The 10049-nt window shown below is 36.9% G+C and overlaps 2 protein-coding genes across 2 annotated transcripts; one reads left to right on the top strand and one right to left on the bottom strand.

Annotated features, from left to right (window-relative positions):
* Nucleotides 1-1558: 1558 nt before the first annotated feature.
* On the top strand, nt 1559-2544 carry LOC125807231 (transcription factor bHLH84-like). The gene is made up of 4 exons (XM_049486953.1): nt 1559-1732; nt 1825-1890; nt 1981-2046; nt 2320-2544. The coding sequence occupies exons 1-4, from the start codon at nt 1598-1600 to the stop codon at nt 2413-2415; spliced, it is 363 nt and encodes a 120-aa protein (XP_049342910.1). The 5' UTR covers nt 1559-1597; the 3' UTR covers nt 2416-2544.
* A 409-nt stretch (nt 2545-2953) lies between these two features.
* On the bottom strand, nt 2954-7067 carry LOC125807213 (uncharacterized). Its single transcript, XM_049486938.1, has 4 exons — nt 6177-7067; nt 5310-5552; nt 5116-5207; nt 2954-3920 (listed from the first exon to the last, which is right to left on the bottom strand). The coding sequence occupies exons 1-4, from the start codon at nt 7038-7040 to the stop codon at nt 3143-3145; spliced, it is 1977 nt and encodes a 658-aa protein (XP_049342895.1). The 5' UTR covers nt 7041-7067; the 3' UTR covers nt 2954-3142.
* Between the last annotated feature and the right edge of the window lie 2982 nt (nt 7068-10049).

The raw sequence follows: 10049 nt of genomic DNA, 5'->3' as shown, positions 1-10049 counted from the left end.
GTATTACACTCACTATTGCATGTCAGTAACAAGTTTTAAAATGACACAACGGGACATGACATGAGGTATCTAAAATGAACAAAGCTTAGTCAAGGTGTCTAAGCGAAAATTGGTGCCAACTTTAGGGGGCCACCGATAGGTTAGGCCATTTAAATACAAGCATGGAAGGTATAATGTCTTTTTCCAGATAGTTTTAAGAATGTAAGACTCACCGCCACGATCTATGTGTAGGCTAGTGATATCACTAAATCATTGCCTTCACTTTTATTATTAATGTATTGAAAAAGACCCTCACGTTCTCCACATATTATCTATACAATACCCTGCCCTCATCTCACTTCCAACTTTTTTTTCTCATTAAAGTGTTCCATAGAATTGAAGTAACAGATGACAGTTAACCCTTTTCTCAATGATTGTCTCATTATTGTTGTTATGTATATATAGAGTTATTTTAAAGCCTCTCAAAGGTTGCATCATTTTGTCCATAATTAATTAAACCAAGTCTTCTTAGTTGAGTTGTACTTGGTCCATATTGTGGACAAGTGACCAATACTTCTTCATTACATTTTGTATGACAGTATTTAATTGAACCCAAAATTTTAAACATATTAGTATGGGTGAAATAAGAAATTTAAACTTAAGGAATTACGGAATATAATATTTGTGTCATTTTTTTAACAAATTAAATCTAAAAAGGTGACATAAACTAAAATTTTCTCTATGTGACCTATAGGTCATAGGTTAGAGTCGTTGAAGCAGTCACTAATGCTTGCATTAGGATTGATTGTCTGCAGCATACCCCTTGAGTGCAGTCCTTACCTGAACCCTGCGTGAACATGAGATGTTTTGTGCACCGATATCCCCTATTAGACATAAAAAAAAATGCAGAGGGAATGAAGTATAATTAAATTACTAGTTGGAACAAACAAAGTCTTCATTTGTGTTGGTATAAATATGTGTCTCTATGCGTCAACCATATTGAGCTTTCTATGATCAGTTAATAACATAGAAGAGCTCCATTAACTTCCCTACAGGCTCTTAGTTATAATAAGAATATGGAGCCTGTATTTGAAGATGAATGGAGTGGAATGTATTCCACTGATCAGGAGGCTGATTTCATGGCTCAGTTTCTTTGGCAGCCTAATAACATTGACAATATTACTACTCCTTCTATGTATTTTTCTAGTTATAATGGTTGTAGTAATTCTCAGTTTTCCCTTCCGAGTCATGAAAGCTACTACCAGAGTCATGTTCGATCAATCTTGACGAGAAATGAAAGTTCAATAACAAAGGAATATGGTATGGTGGAAGGTGAAAACACAAGTACACCCTCTCAGGTGCTTGCTAATTACAATCCAATTGAAGTGGATGACTTCCTCAACCAAGATGTGAGCAATGATAGCATGGAGTCTGGTGAAAACACGGCTAAAGTACTGGATAGTCCACCAGAGAGCTCTAAGAAAAAGAGATCGTGCAACCTGCTAGGGGATGTGAGTATTATCATGTGAACTGTTATTTCATGTTTTCATCTGATCTTTCTTTTCTTATATAGGTCCCAAAGAACAAGAGAAGCGTAAAGCTGAAAAAGACTAGTAAGATGGATGGGGAAACCAAGGCTGCACTTCAGAGGCAGAACTCGATAAGTTGCTGCTCAGAAGATGAATCTATTAATGTACCTAAATCTAGAGCTAGCAGAGGCTCAGCAACTGACTCCCAGAGCTTGTATGCTAGGGTATTTAACTGTGTGTTAATCGCCTACTTTTGCTTGTTTTCTCCATCATCTAGTATATGTGATCAAAAGAATATTTTCTTTCCTCTTTACAGAAAAGAAGAGAGAAAATTAATCAAAGATTAAGGATTTTGCAGAGTCTAGTCCCTAATGGAACCAAGGTAAGTGTAGTCAGTCACTAAAACAGCATCAAAGATCATGTTATCTGCTAAGAGAATTTGAAACTGAAAGGTCAACATATTTGACAACAGGTTGATATTAGCACCATGCTTGAAGAGGCAGTCCAGTATGTCAAATTTTTGCAACTCCAAATCAAGGTAAGGTTTATCATCCCTTTCACAAACTAGGATTTCAGTCATTGAACATACCAACTCTAAGCTACGGATTCTCTTAGCCTTAACGCAGACTTGCATTTTCACGTACAGAGAGCAAAACAACACGAGTGGGATAAAAGAAGTGAAAGCAGTATATAAAATAGTCAAAATGATGCCATCGCTATCTAAAAACTAATGATACCAATTATGTTCATTGCTTCTCAGGAGATGATTTTAATTAATATGGGGCTTAATTTTTTGTTTGGGTGTCTACAGCTTTTGAGCTCTGATGACCTATGGATGTATGCTCCCATTGCATACAACGGAATGGACATTGGCCTAGATCTGAAGATAGGCACTTCAAAATCATAATGTTGAAAAGCTCACAAGACATGGTGGTCTTATTGTACATTAGTAAATTGATCGATGAGAGCATTATCATACAGGGAGATAGAGAATTATTGTCATTTTGTAATGGTGTCTAATAAAGACTCAACCTATCGACTGTTTATATTATCATCTTATCCATGAGAGACTAATCATTCATCTCTGACTGAATATCTCAGCATGATGAAGGAGCTGGTTTTTAAGTGTTTATACTTTATAGCATTTCTTAGGTTGTCATGAGGTGTTAATTATACAAACTGAATTATGGAAATCAAAAAGACATTATCTGTACTCATAAATGATCTGTAATTTGTTCTGGTATTTCCATCTCTTGCTGATACTAGCCCATGAGTCTAAGTTTGCAGCAAAAATGGTCCAGGGATCGGTTTAAACTTTGAAGTAAGTTTAAGCCCAGAAAAGCAAAGACGGAAATGCTCATAATCATGGACCAATCGGTATCTGTATTGCACATTTACGTGGAGTTATATTTACAAGATGTCTGTGCAGACAACAATGTATACACTAAGAAATATAAGTATTCAGGAGAGTGGAAATGAAAAAAAATAAAAAAATTATGCACAAATCATCTCTTAGAGAAGATCTATGCATGTATACATTTTCACTCTCATGTTTTATACATAGCAATTACTGTACTTATATCTAAATTTTGTGGCTTCAATATACAGTCTACAAGTTTGATATCACCCGGTATTCAACTGCTACTTCCAAAAGCCATAGCAGTTCTCTCAACATGCTTCAGTAAGATCCCATATATTTTGTTCCTTACCCTATGACAAATTTCAATTTCTGAGTCAGCCAAGCTCCCATCCTTTCGAGCATTCACCTCCTTGTTGATTATCACATCTAACCAATCATTGACTCTCTTCACCTTATACATCATTCCTGCTATGTGACTATCTACTGCCATTGAAGAGGCTTTTATTTCAACCTCATCTAGGTACTTCTCTACATGTCCCAAAAACAATTTTCTACACTCGTTCTGCAACGAAGAAGCTAGGACAGTGGCTGTAGGCATTGTGCTTCCCCTAGTCCATTCAGGTTGCTCATCTTTGTCAGACGACAATAAGAAGGGAATCTCATCAGTGTTTCTATGTGATTTGATAATATATGACCCTTTAGGTTTGGTACTTCGATTTGATATGCTTGACTTCTTCGGCATATTGGTGACAGCCATAGTGTTATGGATTGGATTGAGAGTGGTGGAGCATGGTGAAAGATCAAGAGCCACAGCAGATTTTATCCACATAGATGAATTTTTCTTTCTCTGAACTGCAATGGTCAATGCTTCCTTAACTGAACTGGTGTTATAAGTTGAATGATCAGCTTCTCCTGAAGTTCTAAGTGGACTTATATTTGTAAGAGACTGCAATATTAATCGTGTCTGAGCCATGTCATCTTGAAGATCAAAAAATTTATCAACATGAGGCTGGAGATCATCTTGTTCAGCTAAATGGAACTCTGAGAACTTGCTGGAGAAAGGAATATATATGGGCCATCAGAATGGAATAACAGCGAAAAGGAAAAGAAAGTAACACAGAAATTGCACTAAAAACAATAAGAAGATACATTGTATTAATTTTTTATTTTGATGACAAGGGAAACCCGCAGCCGCTACCCTTAGGGTGCGCACAAGGTAAAACCCCTGCTCCTATGCAATATCTCGCAGACCACACAAGAGAGGTAACCCGTGCTACGAGCTCGACCCAGAAGGCAAACCCCTTGCTTTCGCTGGCAAGGAGTTTCGAACTTGAGATCTCCAACATGGAAGTCCCTAGCCCAAACCACTGGTAGCTTTTGTAGATTATTGGGAATGCACTTAAGAAATATTTCAGCTCATGAGCAGAAAGATTAACTATCAAAAATAGAACCTTATTTCTTCCGTATTAGATAGTGACAGCTAATTTTATGCTGAGATTCTCACCACAACTATGTCATATGCTTTAAAATTGTTTCATCTCTGGCATGGCAACTGCCAATAAAGTCCCTATATTGTGTCTCTGGGTATTAAGGCATTTCAAGGAACTCCACTCAGTTAATTCTTTTCTACCAGAGGCTACCTCTATCTCTACCCTTGTGTCTTTTCCTGTTTAGAAAATGGTACAATACTACATGATCTTACTAGCAAAAACAACCATGGTAATCTCTACTGAAGCAGGATATGTAGTTTGAAACAATCTAGACGCTGTTCTTCAATGATGATCATCACTTGCTAATGATGCTGGTCTATGACTAGTATAGATTTTATTTCGACATGGATGTCTAATATTATGGTAATGATTCCTTACTTGTGAAGATTGTGCTATGTATCATTAAAAGACAACCCCTGAATGATAGAAGAAGTAAAGCTGGTATCAGGATGTAACTTGAAACTAGTAACTACCTCTTTTAGCTTCACCTAGACAGTTTCTAGAGTTCAAGATCCTACTTTCTATTATTACAACCCAGGCCTACATATAGGCCATAATAAGCAATAGGGACAAAACAAAATCAAGAACAATGCAAAGTGTTCACAACAGAGCCCTGAGACCTCATATCATACAAAAACTATCAGTCAACCGATTGAAACAAGAAGACGCAAGAAAATGAGAGAACTATCAGGAAATTTTCAACTTAGTCCACCCAAACTCATCTTGAATAAAGTAAGTTTTGTATCAGAAAGCGCACCTTAAGGAATTGAGCAACCTCTCGGCTGCACACGCTTCTTGCAAAGCATCAGTAGCTGCAACCAGAGCAGTGTCTCTTTGCTTTACAACCTCCTGAAGTACAAGGAAAAATCACAAACGTCAGTACCAATATAAATCACTCAACTATTCATGCAAGTATTACAATGAAAGTGACTTTTTGCTTGAACTCATCACCTTTCCAAGCTTCACCAAGCTTGAGGGCAGTGAGTCCCACGATATACCAGTTTCTGCCCCTCGCCTGTCATTAGCTAAGTGGTCAATTGGATGTGAGGCTTGCTCACAATTTATCTTGGAGAAAGAAGTTTTGTCCTTAGTGGAACTCTTCATTTTCTTTGCAGAGCCAACTTTTCTTCTTCTTGCTATTGAACTTGAATTGTCATCGGAGCTATCATACCTTACAGAACGAACTGATGAAACCTGTCTATATAAAGTGAATAAGGATGAACTAGAAGGAAAAACCACAAATAAATATGGTATGCTAAAATAGTTAAACATGACAATTAGCCCAAAATATGCTTTAATAAACAGAAAGAGTAGTATTGCCACTGGGAACAATATAATAAATTTTGTGGCGTGAAAACGTGATACCTAGTATCAATCGAAAACAGGATGCAGCAGTCTACAATTATGTAAATAAAATGCATCTCTGTCTGAAGTCCATGTTGGACCCTACTCGCTCCGAATAGCTGCAGACCGTACACAAACATGCATCAATTACAATTTTGTAGTATAAATGCCAAGACTCTATCAACATAGCATGCTTACTTATCACTATTACATATTTGTATTTGACTTAGATTTTAGTTGCATAAATCTGTACAGAAACCTTAGCCATGCTTTGATATAAGTCAATTTCCAAATTTCAGTTCAAGCAAAACCATGCTAGTTTTTTGCTAAAACTTTTACCCCAGTTTAGAAAATGCATTGATAGTACAAACCTTGAGTAAGAACCCCATAATAGATAACTATAGACTTCAAATAATCACAGCAATATTGGAACAATCAACATAAAGGAAAGTAAATTTGATATTTAGCACTCACAGTTGGACTGTGACTACGAGGTGGTCTCTTATCGTGCTTGACAACTGAAGAATCGAAGATTTCTTTAACTTCCAAAATCTCTGACTCATTCCAACTTCTTCTCTTTGAATTATGAGACGAAAATGAGAGCAATGACAATATGCTTTCTGTATCACTATCAATATCAAAAGATCTTTTCTTTCTCTTTTGTAATTCTCTAAAAAGATCAGAATTTCTCCTCTCACTGTCAGATCTTTTAGCAGTGCAATCCAAGCCCACCATCCTCTCATCTGAACGAACTTTTGAGGCACTCAGAGACCGAAATTTGCCTTTAGATTTTCTTTCCAAATGATCATTTTTGTTCTTCAACCCATCAGGATCAGATAATCCACTAGACAACTTTCCAGAATTCGATGGGATTTCAATAATCCTATTCTCAGAAATAACAGTTTTTTCAACAATACAATCAGAATTAGATGCCTGAAGAATGTTCATTACATTCGCAACGGAATCAATATCTTGAGGGGTTCCCTCACATGGGCGCCTACCTGGTAGAGGCGTTACGCCTCTTATCAACGGAAAAGGATGAGCATCCTCCAATTTCTGTACATAAATGAATTGACCCAATTTCAATTGGTTTGCAAGAATCATCTCATTTTGCTCTTCAGGCAAAGAAACATACATTGCATGTGAAATATCTGAAACTTTTAGGTAAAATCCTCTGTTAGGCCAAAGATCACCTTCTTCAAGAACAGGAATAATGCTTCTAATTTGCAACAATATGGTTTTTCCATTTTCCTCGGAGTCGGAGGCATTACCCCCAATTTTCATATCTTCAAGAAATTTTACAAGAACCCCAGATTTCAAAGTCGCCATGATTTTCATGTACAAAGATTGATAACAACCCACTATCAAGGTACTAAGAAAAATCGTATTTGGGTAATAATAAGGCTATATAAAGATAAAAGAAGGTTCTCAGAAACCATTCAGATTTCAGATAAAGGATAACATGAAGCAAATTGCATGCTATAAATCCGATTTTGGGGGTCTTTGTGCTGACTGACTAGATGATTTCAAAGAAAATTGTTGAAGAAAACGCGTCAGCTTTGACCCCAAAGAAGGGAATGGCTATGGAAGAAAATAATGAATGAAAGAGATGCCATGGAAAGCGGGAGCTCAAGAGGTTTAAATACCGTTAAAAGCTCACTATTAGAGTTTCTTTTTTCTCTTTTCCACCTTGGCAAGTATCCTCTAATGCATCTGAATCAATTTTTGGTGTATACCCCCACAATAACATAAACTATCTTTGGGTTAAACTCCACTAAAATTGGTTTATGGGGCACAATTTGTGGTCCTTAAATTTCTTGCTTAGTTGTCGTATTCAAGTAGGACTTGCCAGTATCAATTTCCTCTTCTCAACCTTTGGACATGTGATATGCCTCAAAACTCTTTCCATCCAACATAACTTGTAATAACTACAGAGTTTGTGGTTATTGGTTTGTGGCTAGTTCAAACAATATCTGCTTAGTGGACTCACCCTGATGTAAGTTGTTATAATATTGTAAAACTGATTTTGATGATTGATAAAATCTTTTAAAGGGGTCAGGTATCTTTAAAACATTTATGTAAGGTCAAAAAGAACAGTTATAAAGTGTATCGTGTCTGCACATTGCGATAGAGTGGCAGGGCAAGGTAGCAGCAGGACAACGGTGTCCTTGTACACCTCGACCAATAAAGTTTTGTATTTTGTCCCTGTCTCATTAATAAGTTGACTTGACAAAGATCAAAACCCTAGCTTTCGCAACATTAAAAAAGATATTGTTCTTTGTCTCGAAACATAGGCTCTCTTGGCTCTCATATCACGAAGATCTCACTACAAAGGACATGTGATTAATAACGTTTCAAAGACACTTCATCCAATACTAAGCGTCAACGATCGTTAGTTAGTAATATAACTCAACTAAGTGAGTTAGGGTCGAGTCCCAAGGGAGTGGTACGTATTTGAGAATCAATAGAAAAGCATTATTATGCTCAAGTCAATCATAGGTAAAAACATTTACGAATAAAAGCATGGTTCAAGTTTGGGGTGACACAAGTGTCAAATAACATGGGGATTTGGGTTCAACTATCAACTACAACAGCAAATAACACGAAAATAACAAGTATAGAGACGAGTTCTTGGGATGTGATTGGATTATGAGCTAAGGTAGACAAATGGGTGATTGCAATTAATAGTGAATAGTTGTAAATCAGTGAATAAGCTAGACTTTAGTGGGGATAAACTTTCTCTCGAACAATTTACCCCGAAGCAAATTGGTTTCTCTCGAACACCAATAAACAACAATTAAGAACAACCTACGCTTTAGTCCATTCACTCTCTCAAGCTGAATGTGTGGAAAAGGGTTTAGGATTCACTCTCTCGAGCTGAACCCATGACAACCCAATACCCACAGACCATTAAATCAGTTATTTGGTTTTAAAATTTCTTTCTCGAGCAAGCCAAAAACACTAAGGTAGAGTTGCATATGCACCTACAACCCTTTAGATTAAGCCACAATTACTGAATGAAATCACTTTTAAACAACATTTACACTATCAATTAACAATACCCAGTAGCTAAATCAACCCATAATCACACTCCAAAAATTGGGGTTTTAGCTAGACATCATAAAAAGATAGAAATCGTTACCAAATTATGTTTCCATCAATTGGGTAAGATTAATATTGTCTTTACAAAGGTCTTAGATGAAGAATCTTCAACACCCACTTCCAATTTCTCAACAATGGAAATCTTCAAAGCTAAGGAAATATTGTCTCAAAACTCAGTTCTAAGCTTTCTAACTTGAAAACTGAACAATAATGAAAACTATTGAATGCTAGATATTAAACTAAGAATTTTAAAACGTATTTATAGTCGCCAAAAATATACTGCGAAGGACCATTCGGCGCAATAAGTCGAGATCGGCGATCCGCCCTTTGGTCAGTTTCATCGCCTTTTTGCTTTGGCCTTCAGCAACTTCAAGCTATGTAACTTTGGGCGATATAGCACTGCATCGCAGAACCGTTCGGCAACTCGCCGAATACTCCTTTCTATCGCCAACTTGATTTTCTCCTTCAGGGCTTGACACACTGGAACATTAGGCGAGACCCTGGCCATTCGGCAACTCGCCCAATGGTTTAGGCGATCCTCAAGCCTTCTTTTCTTCGTTCTTTCAGCTGCCTTGTTCCTTTTTGCTCATTAGTGTCCATGCTTTGTTCCTCAATCCAAATACCTGAAAATCAAGGATTTACATCAGTTATTGGCACAAAATATGCATTTGAGGACACTAAATTTATTAAAATAAAGCCCTAAATGAGTCCAAATTGTGGACTCATCAACACCCCCAACTTAAACTTTTGCTTGTCCTCAAGTAAAACTCAAGTTCAACAGTTCAAAAGGAATGTCTCAAACAGTGCTACACAAGACTCAATCATGAATGCACACAAAAAGACTCAACTTACTCATGCAGGGATCAATTGTGCACTCAAAGATTCAAGTTGTGACTCATCATAATCAAAGATTCTCAAGTTCACAATACTTTCTTCAAATGCAAGTTCAGGCTCAACAATGGTACTCAAATTCCCTCACACAAAGAATGATTCCATAATCACACACAATGGTTCACAATTTAAAACTCCGGAATCAAATGCAACGCTCACACTAAAAAAGATGAACACAATGCATGACTTCACCCATAGGTTTGCCCGTATTTTCCAATCAACAATTGTTTCAGCTCACTCAAGATCAAAGAGGTCTTTTCAAGGCTTGTAACGGGGCTGAGTGCAAGGGTATGGTCATTTAGGCTCAATGGTTGTAATCATCATTAAATGTGGTGCGAACAACACTTTCTTTCC

The sequence above is a fragment of the Solanum verrucosum genome, unplaced genomic scaffold (assembly GCF_900185275.1).
Source record: "Solanum verrucosum unplaced genomic scaffold, falcon-dt-bn FXZP01000153.1, whole genome shotgun sequence".
In the NCBI taxonomy this organism is placed as follows: Eukaryota; Viridiplantae; Streptophyta; class Magnoliopsida; order Solanales; family Solanaceae; genus Solanum; species Solanum verrucosum.
The sequence above is the reverse complement of the archived record's forward strand: the minus strand, read 5'-3'. Positions and strand labels throughout refer to the sequence as shown.